Raw genomic sequence first — 16,324 nt, forward strand, 5'->3', positions numbered from 1 at the left:
TGGGCAAAAAAAAAAACACTGCAAAGCCAGCTGTGGCAGTGAAAGGGTTAAAGGAAACGTTCCTCTTCGGGAAGATGTTACATGTTCCTGAAGCGGCTCAGCGATCTGAGTCCTCTGTGTGACAGCAGTGCGGGGAGAAGTTCCCTGTAGCGGCTGTCACTTTATGAAAAGAGCGCAGCCGTGCCATTCATTCACAGAGTTCTGTCCTTTGCCGATGTCGGCTTGTGGTTTTCAATGAACTCCCACACCACTGCTGAGCTCTCTGTTAGATGAGGAACAAGGAGATTGTCATAAGGGACAAGGAGATTGGGACCCTGATTATTTAGTCCCTTGGACAAGTGGGTTTTTCAAAAAAATGTCCAATCCCCTGGAACGGTTTCTTACATGATCAGCCATGGATTATATATGCAGTGTGTGCTTCTTCCCCACATGAGAGCTGTGATGTCCAGCAACATTCATATAGAAGACATTTCCCGCACTCAAGGCACTTATACACCTCGAGGTTTGTGTGGGATCCCTGATGTACAGGAAGACTGGACTTCAGTGAGGAACAATTCCCTCACTCAGGACAGGAAAGTGGCTTCTCCCCTGTGTGAGATCTCTGATGTTTGGAAAGACTGGACTTCTGTGTAAAACATTTCCCGCACCCAGGACAAGAATATGGCTTCTCCCCCGTGTGAGATCTCTGATGTGTGGAAAGACTGGACTTCTGTGTAAAACATTTCCCACACTCAGGACAAGAATATGGCTTCTCCCCGGTGTGAGATCTTTGATGTGTGTAAAGTTTGGACTTTACTGAAAAACTTTTCCCGCACTCAGGACAGGAATGTGGTTTCTCCCCCGTGTGAGATCTCTGATGTCTGTAAAGACTGGACTTGTCAGAAAAACATTTTCCGCACTCAGGACAGAAATAAGGCTTCTCCCCCGTGTGAGATCTCTCATGTTTGTAAAGATCAGACTTCACTGAAAAACATTTCCCACACTCAGGACAGGAATACGGCTTCTCCCCTGTGTGAGATCTCTCATGTCTGTAAAGATCAGACCTCATTGAAAAACATTTACCGCACTCAGGACAGGAATACGGCTTCTCCCCTGTGTGAGATCTTTTATGCACATTAAGATGTGATTTAGTATGGAAACATTTCCCGCACTCAGGACAGGAATACGGCTTCTCACCTGTGTGAAATCTTTTATGCCTAATAAGATTGCATTTAGAATGGAAACTCTTCCCGCACTCAGTACAGGGAAACCTCTTCTCTGTTGGAAGGACGGCCCCGTCCCTCACAGTCTGAGGTTCCTCAGGATAAGAGGAATACGATGGTCCATCTACACTGTGTGGTGCCGGATGGACATTTGAGGTAGTCAGGTTTTCTCCTGGATTATACTGTGTGATGTCCTCATCTTCTACTTTACAGTCTGGAGACAAAGTGAGACAATCCTCTGAGGTTTTCCTCATCTCCCGTCCATCTACTAAAATAGAAATACAACGATTATTACTAGACATGAGCTGATTGGTTCCCCTAAACCAGGACTCCGCCCACTTCAGGCAGTTTTGTCTCTGAGGATCTTACAATTCCCCCCTCAGGGTAACTAGTAAATGGGTCCTCTGATCTCCTACCAGATCATTTCATGGCCTGTTGGGGGTACTTGAGGACCGGGTTGAGAACCAGTGGCATAGAGTTCCCCTATAGGAAGCCACAAAGTATAGTATAGAGTTCTCCTATAGGAAGGTACAAAGTATAGTATAGAGTTCCCCTATAGGAAGCTACAAAGTATAGTATAGAGTTCCTCTATAGCAAAGATAAAAACACTTCTGCCTTTAGAATCACTTGCTTCCTTCTCTTGCCAAGGACTACATGTCCCATGAGGCATTGCTCCTCACGCATTCAAGTTCTCAGGCATTTTACTGACATGTATGGATGATGTACTGAGCTGTATTTTCTGACACAAGAAATAATGCATTCTGTATGCAGGCCAATTAATCGGCTGACCAACTAATTAATTTATGAAAATATTTGACAACTATTTTCATTTCGATTATGACAATTAGTTGTTTCAGCCCTACATCTCTGAATCTCCTACAGTTCATTTCTTTATTCATGGACCTTAGTCAGAGAGTGAGGAAACAACGAGAACTGTCTTTTATAGGAGTGACAGTGATGAGGGGATTATAGGACGAGTGTCCCCTCCCCCTCTATCACTCATTGCCATCTTCCCAACACAAGGAGTCCTGCACTTCCTTATTTAGTCCATGATTTAGTCATGAATAACAGCGGGGCTGAGCCCCACCAGAGGTCAGAGAGTGAGGATGAGGGGAGAACAACCAAGATGAAGACTGGACTGATCCTGAAGACCACCATTATTGGGTTATTGACTCCTCCCTCCTTATCACTTTTTGTTTACGGTTCCAAATTCTGAGGATGTTATCACATTATTATCAACATGTAAAAGTCTGTGCTCCAATCAAATGATCAGATATAAAATGTCCAGCTGGTAGGAAATGGGTGTAACAAAATAGGACTTTGCAATGTACAACATATTGTATAAGATACAACAGATAGGAGAATATAGTATCAGAATGATGGAATGTACAACATAGAGTATATAGTGCAGGGGTCAGGAGTATATATTGTACAATGTAAATTATATAGTCTAAGGGTCAGGACTGTGTCTGTAGCACAGAGAAGGAAGATTATCGGAGAGAAATCAAGGAATACAGGACGGGGAACACAGCTCAGGAAAGTGACCAGGGGATTACAGGCTGATATCACCCAGTCCTTGCCCTACTCTGGACCAATCAGTGAGCAGTATGGGTGGAGGAATGTATTTAGTGTTAATGACCCACCTGTGCTGATCTCTGTAGTAGTGTCCTCCTCTATAAATGTCCCCGTTATTCCATCCTCCTCCATAGACTGCTGATCATCCCTCACATACCTCTCTTCTTCTTCTGATTTCACCTCAAATTCTATATCGATTGGATCTCCACTCTAAATCAAGAAAATGAGAGAATATCATCTGTAAGATAGAAGATTTATTATTGTAACATCACCTAAAAAATCCACAAATTGTCTCTATAAGTGTGTTTTATAACCTCCATCCCACCAACCTTGTAACAGTGGGGGATGGTGTGATCTTCCTGTGTGGAATCCCGGGAATACAGAGGACGGGGACATCTCTCTGGTGGGTTCCTGGTATTAGGCGACTCCATCATATCCTTGTGTCCTTCTGAAAACTCCTCCATCACTCCATACTCCTCATCCTCCTCTTTATACTCTTCTTTAACATCAATATCATCATCCCCGAGGTTTCCACTCTGAATATATAATAAAACATTCATTGTAACAATCATGCTGTGTATAAATCAGAACTACCAATAATTGTCAATCATCTACCTGATGATGGTGGGGGATGGTGTGATCTTCCTGTGTGGAATCCCGGGAATACAGAGGACGGGGACATCTCTCTGGTGGGTTTCTGTAGCTGGATGACTCCACCATGGTGTCCTGGTACAGATCTTTGTGTTCCTTTAGAGACTCCTCCATCACCCCGTCCTCATCATCCTCCTCTTTTATCTCTTCTTTAACCTCAACTTTAGACTCTCTCAGGTTTCCAGTCTGAATATATAATAAAAATGACATCAATGGTAACAATGCAGATAATGTACAGATCCTAATGATACTATCAGTGATTGTTCCTCATCTACCTGATGATGGTGGGGGATGGTGTGACCTTCCTGTGTGGAATCCCGGGAATACAGAGGACGGGGACATCTCTCTGGTGGGTTTCTGTAGCTGGATGACTCCACCATGGTGTCCTGGTACAGATCTTTGTGTTCTTTTAGAAACTCCGATTCCATCACCCCATCCTCATCATCCTCCTCTTTTATCTCTTCTTTAACCTCAACTTTATGACCTCTCAGGTTTCCACTCTGAATATATAATAAAAATGACATCAATGGTAACAATGCAGATAATGTACAGATCCTAATGATACTATCAGTGATTGTTCCTCATCTACCTGATGATGGTGGGGGATGGTGTGACCTTCCTGTGTGGAATCCCGGGAATACAGAGGACGGGGACATCTCTCTGGTGGGTTCCCATTACTGGATCCATCTGTAGGAAACACACACACTGACTGAATACATTGTTTCTATGTGTTTATCAGATGATGGGGGATCTAGGTGGAGCCTCCGTACTGCTCTGTCCTTTACAATAAAGTCTCCTCTTACCCGGTGATGTGAGGGGCAGCTGATGGGCCATCATGATCTCCTTCCCTGCACTGCTCATGTCTCCTGTCAGCAGCTCGATGATCTCTCTGATGACTTCTAGAATCTTTTTCTTATTTCTCTATTCTATCAGAAAGGGAGGGAGGTGGAGGCAATGTGATTATCATATGATCTCCAGACTTCACAGGAGGAAAACTCTAGATTTGAACACATTCAGTAAAATCAATTGACATTCCCAGAATCCTCCTCACCTCACCAACCAAGTCTCCATTTTTATCAAAAACCCCACTGGGATATAATTTACCCAGACAGGGCCCCCCACTCTGCAGGTTAAAAGCTTGTTGCAAGAAATTCGGGGACCAACAATCTTGCTTTTTTTTGTGAGAGGGACATTGGGAGGAGGAGCTGCGAGGTCAGTGTGATGTCATAGGATTATCTGAATCTGGATTGGAGGGACATAGATAGAAGGAGGTGTGAGGGGTGCTCTGTGAGGTGTCTGTACACACAGATTAATTTCTCCTGGGTGCGTCACACCTCTACTAAATAAAAGATGCTTTGCTGGGACACATCATATTCCTGTGATCTCCGTGTACTCCGGAGACTTTACTGATCACATTTTAGGATGAATATCTGAGGCTGGGATCATTATGGAGTAGAGCTGCACAATTCTGGCTAAAATGAGAATAACAATTTTTTTTGGTTAGAATAAAGCTCACGATTCTCTCACTGTAACAGCTTGGGCTAAATTTACTGTTTAGTTTTTTTTTTTGTTCTTTTATAAAATAAAGTGTGTTTAAAAAAAAAAAATGTGTTTTAAAGACTGCTGCACAAATTTTATTCTATAGGGTCTCTGCTAAAGTATATATATATATATATATATATCATGTTTGGGTGTTCCAAGTAATTTTCTAGCAGAAAATAATGATTTTTACGTGTAATCAACAAATGTCAGAAAAGGTTTGGTCTTTAAATGGTTAAACGTCCCTCATCCTTTCCTTTGATAAAAGGGCGAAAATATACTTTGTTTCTACTTATTCGAGTGTTGTGATTAAACTTAGCAGGCTGCCCCGATTTTTTTTTCCCCAGCTGTGAGAACTCTCTGCACTTGTTAGAAAGAATCGTGACATGCTGTTTTGAAGATCGGGAAGAGAAAAAGATTGCGATTTAGATTCTTAACGATTAATCGTGCAGCTCTATTATGGAGACATTCATTTTCAGGACATTTACTACAAATCATATATTTTCCCCTCATTCTGCCTATTTGAATCTTATAAAATAATGACATACATATTCCAATCCTCCCTAAATAACCCCACATCCCCGCCACTAATAAAAGTCATATAACCCTTTAGTATAAATGGACAAAAAGTGCAGCGCTGGGTAATAAACTAATAATGCAAGTGATTATGAATAAAAACTGTGATTATACAAAGGGGTATTCTAAATAATGAAGTGATCAAAAAAAAAAAAAAACATAATAGTGCACATGTGTTAATATGATCAATCCATGAGCAGCAAACATGTGTATCAAAGGCAAAAACAGTTCATGGGTGAAATAATCCAACAAAGAAACATGTATGCGCAACATCCCTACAGCCGTTTCGTCACAACTAACATCATCAGCTGTGACGAAACGGCCGTAGGGATGTTGCACATACACGCAGTGCGGGTGCGCGAATCGCTTTTTTGGAGATTAGCAAAGCCTTTTTATCTTTCTATCCATGCAAGGAACGTTTTTATGCATTATGAACCTGTTGGTACCTTTTTTGAATAAATTAGTCAAAGGTATCTCTGCACTATTGGAGTCTTTTTTCTCCTCGTAACTTTTTGCGGAAATCCATTGGATGACCACATCCCACTGGTGGAAGGAAGCGTCCATTGATGCGCAGTGATCGTCTCCTGACAGAAGCACCTTTGAAACCACTTTCCACAGACGTTGGCCGGTTACCTGTGAGGACAGTCGGTGGTACTTCAACAGCAAGCCTGCTGTTCTACTAAGCCTTATGTGACCCCCCTGAACAAGGGTGGTCGCTGGCTTTTTGGTAAGCCTCCATTGCTTATTCCTAGGTGACGGGCTGCACTAGTGGTGGAAACGTATAATTTGGATTTCGTTTGTGAACACTTCTTTGTTGGATTATTTCACCCATGAACTGTTTTTGCGTTTGATACACGTGTTTGTTGCTTATGGATTGATCATATTAACACATATGGACTATTATGATGTTTTTTTTGATCACTTAATTATTTTATAATACTCCTTTGTATAATCACGTTTTTTTATTCATAATCACTTGCATTATTAGTTTATTACCCACCGCTGCACTTTTTGTCCATTTATTTTTCTTTGTGCTCTATATTATAGTGCTTAGCTTCAGGGTATCCTTCACGGTTTATTTATTGATTTATTTATGTATTGTTTATTTCACACCTAGTGCAATTCTTTTCTTTTTACATTTTTTAACCCATTAGTATAAGCTGATGAGGTGGGAAAGGTGACACATCTCCAAAATGAAGAGAATGTTCCAGCCCCACAAGGGGGGAAATGTTCTGACCCTGAAGGGGTTAATCTACAAATTCCCACACTATATATGTGTGTATCATCATCTGCTGGAGATAAAAGACATCACAGTGACTATGGAGGAAGAGGACGGACATGACGAGGGTTACTGGGTGTAAATGTAACAGCGGCTCCTGAAGAGCACGCGCTATGCGGTTTTTAAAGTTAAAGTTATGCCTGAACTGCAGTTTGGTTTGGGTACATTTGTCTAAATTTAGACTTCAGAATCAGTCTGACTGGACTGTGAGATGTTCAGCCTGACCACGGGGGGCACTGTCTCTTCTGGCAGGCATGGAAATATGGTCTGGTTAGGTGCTTAAGTTACTCTCTCTCGGAGCGCTCTCGCTGTGCTTTCTGGGAGAGGGTATTTAAGATGCGGACGTCACGTGGTTCGGGGGTTCTGGTCCAGAATGATGTACTGACTTCATGGTCCTGGTCCTCCTGACCAGCCCCGAGGAAGGCTATGGCCTGGGGTGTGGATCTACCCGATTTTGATTTCTCGGGGCTGGCTGACCCGAGGCAAGGAAACTAAAGAAGGATTCTGAGGTGGTTGGGTGCCGTCTCCGGTTTGGGAGAGACCCAGTAACTTCAAGCATTCCAGGGCAGGACTCTTCAGAAGAAGACCACGTACAGGTTGGTTTCTTAGTAAGAGCCTGGAAGGGCTGAGGTACCCAAGAGAATCCGGTCTCGTGGATATCGCCAAGCTGGCTGAAAGATCCAGGTATCCTACAAGTGTTCTTCAAGTTTAGTTTCTCTACGTGTTCTACAACAACGTCTGTGGCAGAGACATTATCTTGTACGTTCTAGAATGTCTGTGGCAGAGACTTTGTTCCTGAGTAAGCACCTTGTTGGCTGCTAGGCCTTGTGAGAGAAGGACTGTCCAACCCGAGTGACCATCCAGCTGCGACTGGCTATTCTCTGGATGCAGTCAAAGTAAGCAAGTTCTTCAACATTTTGACTTTGACACTAAGAGTACCTGAACTTCCTTTCCAACCCTCTGATCCCAATTTAAGAGACTGTTTCATTGCCTACGATTTGCAAATAAAATCCATTCAAGTTGATCTGTTGTCAATCTCTCGAGTTCCTGGCCATTTACCACGGGACACCCCTAGATGTGAAACGAGGAGAACAGAAGGTAACGGTAAGCCCAAATCTAACCAGCAGCTCCTTCAGGGGTAGTGCTACATAAATAAAACATAAGACCTTATTACCTCCTCTGCTGCGTCTTCCAGCAATATCTTCTTTCTACGTCCTCCTGACTGACCCCTCACCCGGAACTTCCTGTCTGTTCACTTCCTGCCTGTTCCAGAACTCACTTCCCATCTTCCATAGAGACTTCCTGTCTGGGTAAAAGTGAGATCTCCACCTTGTGGAGCTCGGAGGAACTGCAGCCCAGAGAAACGTGATCACGGCCTTGTGCTGTGTGTGTATGTACTATGTATATCCTTATAGACGGGTCATCTCCACTCCCACCAAGGGGGATAGAAATATATTACTGCCTAGTCCAGCCTTTCTCCACCAGGGCTGCTCAAAAAGGTTTCTAGGGGTTCCTTGAGCAATAAACAATTTCTGTAAATAATAATGGTCTAGAACTAGATGAGGGTGTGTTTCCCTGCACACCAAAAGGCCACTTAACTAAAACTTAACTTTTATTGTAAATCATAAAAGTAAATGACCATATCAGGTATACCTATAGGATGAGGTCAATGACATTATATATGAATCAACGTTTTACCTCCTTGTGGTAATATTAACCACTTCCAGCATGCCATATTACAGAATAACCTGTGCAAAGTGGTTGTTATCCTTATTGGACGTTATATGACTGCCAGCAGGACAAGCCACGATCTTGCTCCTGTGGGGGCATGCAGCACAGTGATCGCTGGTGTGGTCTGTCAGTCCGACACACCGAATCACTGATCTCGGTAAAGAGCCTCTGACAGAGGCTTTTTACCATTTGACCAGCTGTGTTTGATCACAGCTGATCACAGCATAAACAGGAATATCCGTGTATCGGCGTTTCCTCCACTTGTGCTGACAGACACGAGGAGAGGAGAGCCGATTGGTTGCTCTCCTGATGGGGGGGCAGGGGTCTGCAATGATTATCAGCGCAGCCCACCTGAGGATGCCCACCCAGGACCACCAGGGATACCATCCAGGACAACCAGGGATGCCCACCCAGGAATGCATCCCAGGACCACCAGGTATGACCATTAGAGGTGCCAATCAGTCCCCAGCAGTAATGGTTGCAGTGCCTCCTCATCATTGCTCCCCATCAGAGCCCATCAGTGCAGCCTATCAATGCCCATCAGTGCTGCATATCAGTGCCCATCAGTGTTGCATATCAGTGCCCATCAGTGCTGCATATTAGTGCCTTATCATCATTGCCCATCAGTGCCACCTCACCAGTGCAGATCAGTGCCTCCTTATGAGTGCCCGTCAGTGCAGCTTCATCAGCACCCATCAGTGAAGGAGAAAACTTACTTATTTACAAAATTTTATAACAGAAACAAAGAAAAACTTTTATTCATTTAGCAAAAAAAAAAAAAAAACCCAGTGGTGATCAATTACCACCAAAATAAAGCTCTATTTGTGGGGAAAAAAAGATTAAAATGTCATATGGGTACAGTGTTACGTGACCACGCAATTGTCATTCAAAGTGCAACAGCGCTGAAAGTTGAAAATTGGTCTGGGCAGGAGGGGGCAAGGGAGTGCCCTGTATTGAAGTGGTTAACTTCTACTAAGTTTAAATAGTGAAACTTCTCTTGATATAGACAATATGAGGGTTATAATCTCCTCCTACATTCAATATAAGGCTCCAGGCTGTATAGAGGACATGTAAATTCAAGGTCTACTCACCAACATCACCTGGTATCAAGAGATGGGGGTATATCTGTCTCTCCTCCCATCTATTGGTCACATATAAAAATGAGATGAACAGAAAAAGAGAAAGTATGTTAGTAAATAATGTCTTACTGAAGATACCTGCCCACAACTCCCCACCCCTCGCTGAAACATGTAACAACCTTTAATAACCATTATTATTCTAAACTTTTTACACTATGATAAAGCAACAGAGATGTCTTCTTTTAGAATTTTTTTGACAACTAATTAGCTGGGACGAACTCAGGTGTGTTCGGACCATAGTCTGATCCAACCTTAGCTATACCACCAGGAAGCTTTACAGCACACGCATGAATCAAAACTGGATCTGAATAGGAGAGATGTCAGTATTTTGACATCTGTCCACATTCAGTTTGTGATCGCATACACCACAGACTTGTGTCCATTTACATCAATCTACCTCCGATCTTTCACATTTAGGTCTGGAAAAATAGAAAAGGGCTCTGGTGTCACATCTGATGTAAGGGGGGGCTCTGGTGTCATATCTGATGTAAGGGGGCTCGGGTGTCATATCTGATGTAAGGGAGCTCTGGTGTCATATCTAATGTAAGGGGGCTCTGATGTCATATCTGATGTAAGGGGGACTCTGGTGTCATATCTGATGTAAGGGGGCTCTGATGTCATATCTGATGTAAGGGGTCTCTGGTGTCATATCTGATGTAATGGTGCTCTGATGTCATATCTGATGTAAAGGGGTCTCTGATGTCATCTGATGTAAGGAGGGCTCTGGTGTCATATCTGATGTAAGGGGGCTCTGGTGTCATATCTAATGTAAGGGGGGGCCTGATGTCATATCTGATGCAAGGGGGGCTCTGGTGCCACATCTGATGTAAGGGGGCTCTGGAGTCATATCTAATGTAAGGGGGGCTCTGGTGTCATATCTGATGTAAGGGGGGCTCTGATGTCATATCTGATGTAAGAGGGGGCTCTGGTGTCATATCTGATGTAAGTGGGGGCTCTGGTGTCATATCTGATGTAAGGGGGACTCTGATGTCATATCTGATGTAAGGGGGGCTCTGATGTCATATCTGATGTAAGAGGGGGCTCTGGTGTCATATCTGATGTAAGGGGGGCTCTGATGTCATATCTGATGTAAGAGGGGGCTCTGGTGTCATATATGATGTAAGGGGGGCTCTGATGTCACATCTGATGTAAGTGGGGGCTCTGGTGTCATATCTGATGTAAGGGGGGGGGGGCTCTGGTGTCACATCTGATGTAAGGGGGGCTCTGGTGTCACATCTGATGTAAGGGGGGGCTCTGGTGTCATATCTAATGTAAGGGGGGCTCTGATGTCACATCTGATGTAAGTGGGGGCTCTGGTGTCATATCTGATGTAAGGGGGACTCTGGTGTCATATCTGATGTAAGGGGGACTCTGGTGTCATATCTGATGTAAGGGGGACTCTGGTGTCATATCTGATGTAAGGGGGACTCTGGTGTCATATCTGATGTAAGGGGGGGGGGGCTCTGGTGTCATATCTGATGTAAGGGGACTGTGGTACTTTTGTTTATAGCGCAAAAAATAAAAACCACAGAGGTGGTCAAATACCCAGAAAAGAAAGCTCTATTTGTGGGAAAAAAAGGGCATCAATTTTGTTTGGGTACAACATCACACAATTGCGCAATAGTCAGTTAAAGCGACGCAGTGCCGTATCGCAAAAAATGGCCTGGTCAGGAAGGGGGTGAAATTCTTCCGGGGCTGAAGCGGTTAAAGTGTTTGGGTTTGATGAAAAGGTGGCAACTCTACCCCCAACCCACATGTAAAGTAGCATATCACTGTGTGCTCATGGTCATCATCATTACGATGATCAGAGCACAGGAGGTGTTGTATGGCTCTTTCTGCACTACTGTCTCAGCCTCCTCAGTGATCAGTCTCTCCATCAGGCTGCAGCATGGAGTCCATCAAGTCCAACCTATGTGTGTGATTATATGTCAGTATTACATTGTATATCCCTGTATGTTGCGGTCGTTCAGGTGCTTAACAAAATGAAGGCAGACCTTACAGTTACATTACAATTTGGTACAGGAGGAATCAGAGGACCCTGCTCATTAGAGCTTACAATCTAGGAGGGAGAGTCAATATATACAAAAGGTAATAACTGTGGGGGATGAGCTGACGGAGGAAGTAAAACAGTATATTAGTTGGAAGCAGGATAGGCTTATTTAAAGAGAAGGGTTTTCAAGGATCGTTTAAAGATAGATAGATTGAGGGACAGTCAGACAGACTGTTCCTCAAGGAGTTCCAAAGGATGGGAGAAGCTCTGGAGAAATCCCAGAGGCGAGCATGGGAGGAGGTGAAAGGGAGCTAGAGAGAAGAAGGTCTTGGGATGACCGAAGAGAGCGGTTGGTTGGTATTTTGGGACTAGGTTAGTGATGTAGCTGGGGCAGAGTTATGGATGGCTTTGTAAATTAATGTTAGCACTGAATTTTATTCATTGGGTGATTGGAAGCCAGTGCAGGGATTGGCAGAGAGGGGTGGAGGACACTGAATGGTTAGTAAGGTGGAGGAGTCTTGCAGCAGCATTCATTATGGACTGAAGGGGAGATAGTCTATGTAAAGGTAATCCAATTAACCACTTACGGACCGCCCGCCATCATTTTACGTCGCTACTGAGAAGAGGAATATGGTTGTTATGGCAGCAGCTAGCTGCCATAATCCCGGTATCCTCTTCTTCAGCGGACAGTCCACTTCAAGATAAATGTGGTCTCTGCGGCAGATTCGCTGCAAGATCATTTTTATCGGCAGTGGAAGAGGGCATATGACAAAGGTTCCTCTGTCACTAAAAACATGCAACCTGTATTTTTTTTTAAACATCATCTATGGAGATTTTTAAGGGTAAAAGTTTGTCACCATTCCACGAGCGGGCGCAATTTTGAAGCGTGACATGTTGGGTATCAATTTACTCGGCGTAACATTATCTTTCACAATGTAAAAAAAGAATTGGGCGCTTGTAACACTGCTGTGCAAATAAGGTGTGACAAAAAGTATTGCAACAACCGCCATTTTATTCTCTAGAAAGTTCGAAAAAAAAAAATTGTATATATATATATATATATATATATATATATATATATATATATGTTTGGGGGTTCTAAGAAATTTTCTAGCAAAAAAACAAACTGTTTTTAACTTGTAAACACCAAATATCATTAAGAGGCTTGGTCCTTAAGTGGTTAAGAGTGAGTTGCAGTAGTTGAGGCGAGAGATGACCAGGGAGTGAATTAGAAGCTTGGGGGTGTCATTAGTTAAAAAGGGCCATATTCTGGAAATGTTGAGGAGGCTAAGGTGGCATTATTTGGACAGGGATTGTATGTGGGCCTGAAAGGACAGTTTGGAGACTAAGGTTACCCCTAGCACCCTGGCATGTGGGGACGGGCTGATAGTTGTGCGATTGATCTTGACAGAGAAGTCAGGGGAAGGGGCACATGGGGGAGGAAATATTATGAGCTTGGTTTTAGATAGATTCAGTTTGAGGAAGTCATGTGACATCCAGGCCGATACGTCTGTTAGTAAATCAGTGATGTGTGAGGAGACTGATGGGGTGAGCTGAGGGGTAGAGAGATAGATTTGGGTGTCATTGGCATATAAATGGCAGTGGAAGCCATGGGAAGCCCAACGGTAAGAGGTCTTGGAGTGGAGGAAGTGGCGTTGTAAGTGACACTGAAGGCGCGGTGGGATAGGTAAGATTCAAACTAAATGGAGAACACAGCCATGAATACCAAGTAAATTGAGCTTTTTAAGGAGGAGGGGGTGATCAACTGTATCAAAGGCAGCAGAAAGGTCCAAGAGTAAGCCCTTGTACACAAGGTCGGAAATTCCGACCACAAAATCCGTAGGATTTTTTCCAACGGATTTTGTCCGAAACTGGTGTTGCATACACACGGTCGGACAAAGTTGTCGGAAAATCCGATTGTTCGGAACGTGATGACGTTCGTTCGTTACGACGGGACTACATTCAGGCTAGTAGCCAATAGCTTTGGTCTCGTAATTTGATCTGAGCATGCGTGGCACTTTGTCCGACCGGAATTCTCTACAAACGATCGGACAAAGTCCGATCAGATCATGTTGTCGGAAAATGTTATATCCAGCTCTCAAACTTTGTTGGTCGGAGATTCCGATGGAAAAAATCCGATGGAGCCCACACACGCTCGGATTATCCGACAACACGGTCCGATCGGACATTTTCCGTCGGAATTTCCAACCGCGTGTACAAGGACTAATGCCGCGTACACACGATCGGAATTCTTGTCGGAAAAAGTTCTGATGGTTTTCCCGACGGAATTCCGACGGAATTCGGCTCAAGCTGTCTTGCCTACACACGGTCACATCAAATTCCGATCGTTTATAACGCGGTGATGTACAACACGTACGACGGGACTAGAAAAGGGAAGTTCAGTAGCCAATAGCTTCTGTCTTGTAGTTGAATCTGAGCATGCGTGATTTTTGGCGTGTCGGAATTGCATACACACGATCGGAATTAGCGATAGAAAGTTTTTCCGTTGGGAAAATTGAGAACATGCTATCAATTTTTGGCTGGCGGAAATTTGGACAGCTAATTTCCGATGGAGCATAAACACAGTCGCTTTTTCCGATGAAAAGCTCTCATCTGTATTTTTCTGGCCGGAATTCCGATCGTGTGTATGCGGTGCGTACGTGGCATGTGTACGCGGCATTAGAGTATGCAATAATGACCGTTGGTTTTAGCTGTTAGTAAGTTGTTTGTGAACTTTAGGAGGGAAGTTTCTGTGCAGTGCTGTGGACAAAATCCAGACTGAAGGGGATCAAGAAAGTTATTTTCAATGAGGTGGTCACTCCGTCGGTTGTAGACTAAACTTTCAAGGAGTTTGGGGGCAAAAGGGAGTAAGAAGCTGGGCAAAAAATGTAACATATGGGAATCCCGCCTATATTAAACAAAAAAGTAGCACTCACCGAAAGATTTTGTGGGGTGTAATCAATAATATTAGAACCAGATAAACAAAAATAACAAAAAAATGATAATAAACACACCCTAAAGAGTTAAACTACATTATTTTAATAGCTATAAATAAGCAAAATACAAAAACAACAACCAAGCAACCATAATATCCCCTAATCCCCTACAAATAGACCAAAAGGGAAGTCCCACAAAGCTGGCAATAATGTCCAAGTGGTCTATATCCTCCCCCAAAAACCATTAAGCCCTTGTACACACGGTCGGACATTTCGACGGAAAATGTCCGATCAGACCGTGTTGTCGGATAATCCGACCATGTGTGGGCTCCATCGGACTGTTTCCGTCGGAATATCCGACGACAAAGTTTTAGAGCTTAGCTATAAAATTTTCCGACAACATGATCCGATCTGACTTTTTCCATTCGTTTGTAGAGAATTCCGATCGGACAAAGTGCCACGCATGCTCAGATCAAATTCCTAGACCAAAGCTATTGGCTGCTAGCCTGAACGTAGTCCCGTCCTAACAAAATAATGTCATCACGTTACGAACGATCAGATTTTCGACAACTTTGTCCGACTGTGTGTATGCAACACCATTTCCGGACAAAATCCGACGGATTTTGTTGTCGGAATGTCCGACCGTGTGTACAAGGGCTAAAACAGATGATCCATATAATCAATCTTTCCTTACAATAAAGATAAAGACATGCAGTCTGTGGATCCCTCCCTCCCTCCCTCAATATAGAGCACTCCCAAAAGGCCCCTGTTAATAACCCAAGCCACCTAAGGGCGAGAACTGAACTGTGAAATTTCCTGAAAAGGACAGTGTGATTCTGTGACAAAGAAATGTTCACACTGTTCCATTCGAAATAATACAGTTGTAAGATATTGTGCACATAACATAACCCAAAAGTCAAATGTCAGTCAGGGACAAAGAAAAACGTCATAGGAAAAAAAGAGAGGACATAATTGAATGTTATATGGTAATACAAACAAGTAATTTGGATGAGAGTAATGTACTCCTCACAATGTTTCAGTATGTCTTCCAATATAAATGCTTCCTGCTGTTTTCATCCTGCAATCAAGGTGTGCACAACAGAACAAATGACAGGCACTAATTGGATAGATTACTACACACTGCAGTCCAGGTTGATCAACTAAAAGTATCAAGCAGATAGAAAAAGATATATACTCATCGTAACCATATGTTGAGGTGCCCACAACGTGCAGGTATATCCTGTAGACAATTGAGGCCGTGATTATTGTATACAGAGCCGTTTCAGTTACTTACTGGTAGCTGGTCATTTAGAGATCTCTTCAAAGTGCTGTGAAATTCAATCTGTCGGTCTATGTACGTACCGATATTGTCCAGCTAATTATCTGTGGTGTTGATGCTGGTTCATATTCAAAGTAGTGTGTCAGTGTGTCACATATAATTAGATAGTAATCCAGAGAATGATGTTAGTACATATCTTTAGTGTCCGTCAATAATAGATGATTATACGTGAAAGTCCATATAAGAGTTGCACAAACTGGGCATTACCAATTATATCCTCAGGTGGCAGTTCAAAGTCCTCAAGCCCATAAAGGAGTGTTGGCTTGGGTAGGTGGATAGCGGGGGTCCTCACTCAGCATGGAGAGCTTACATGTTTCGTTCCTCACCTAGAGCCATTACCGCTGACTCATGGTCCAGCGGGCGTGGG

The 16,324-nt window shown here is 43.3% G+C and overlaps 1 protein-coding gene across 4 annotated transcripts in view; it reads right to left on the minus strand.

The window, feature by feature from the left end:
• LOC143989534 (uncharacterized) overlaps positions 1–16,324 on the minus strand; it is a 382,054-nt gene that overhangs the window by 322,670 nt on the left and 43,060 nt on the right. For 2 of the 4 annotated variants that reach the window (XM_077489673.1, XM_077489674.1), the window contains exons 1-5: positions 7,997–8,126; positions 7,762–7,893; positions 4,232–4,354; positions 4,018–4,115; positions 3,704–3,928 (exon numbers count right to left, since the gene is read on the minus strand). The exons of the other annotated variants lie outside the window; for them this stretch is intronic. In XM_077489673.1, the coding sequence (XP_077345799.1) occupies positions 3,704–3,928; positions 4,018–4,115; positions 4,232–4,289 (381 nt within the window). In that variant the 5' untranslated portion in view covers positions 4,290–4,354; positions 7,762–7,893; positions 7,997–8,126. Of the gene's footprint in view, positions 1–3,703; positions 3,929–4,017; positions 4,116–4,231; positions 4,355–7,761; positions 7,894–7,996; positions 8,127–16,324 lie in introns of those variants that run through there. 4 annotated transcript variants of the gene reach the window in all.

This window comes from Lithobates pipiens, unplaced genomic scaffold (genome assembly GCF_037356315.1).
Source record: "Lithobates pipiens isolate NorthernLeopardFrog02 unplaced genomic scaffold, aLitPip1_a1.2 Scaffold_18, whole genome shotgun sequence".
NCBI classification, from domain to species: Eukaryota; Metazoa; Chordata; class Amphibia; order Anura; family Ranidae; genus Lithobates; species Lithobates pipiens.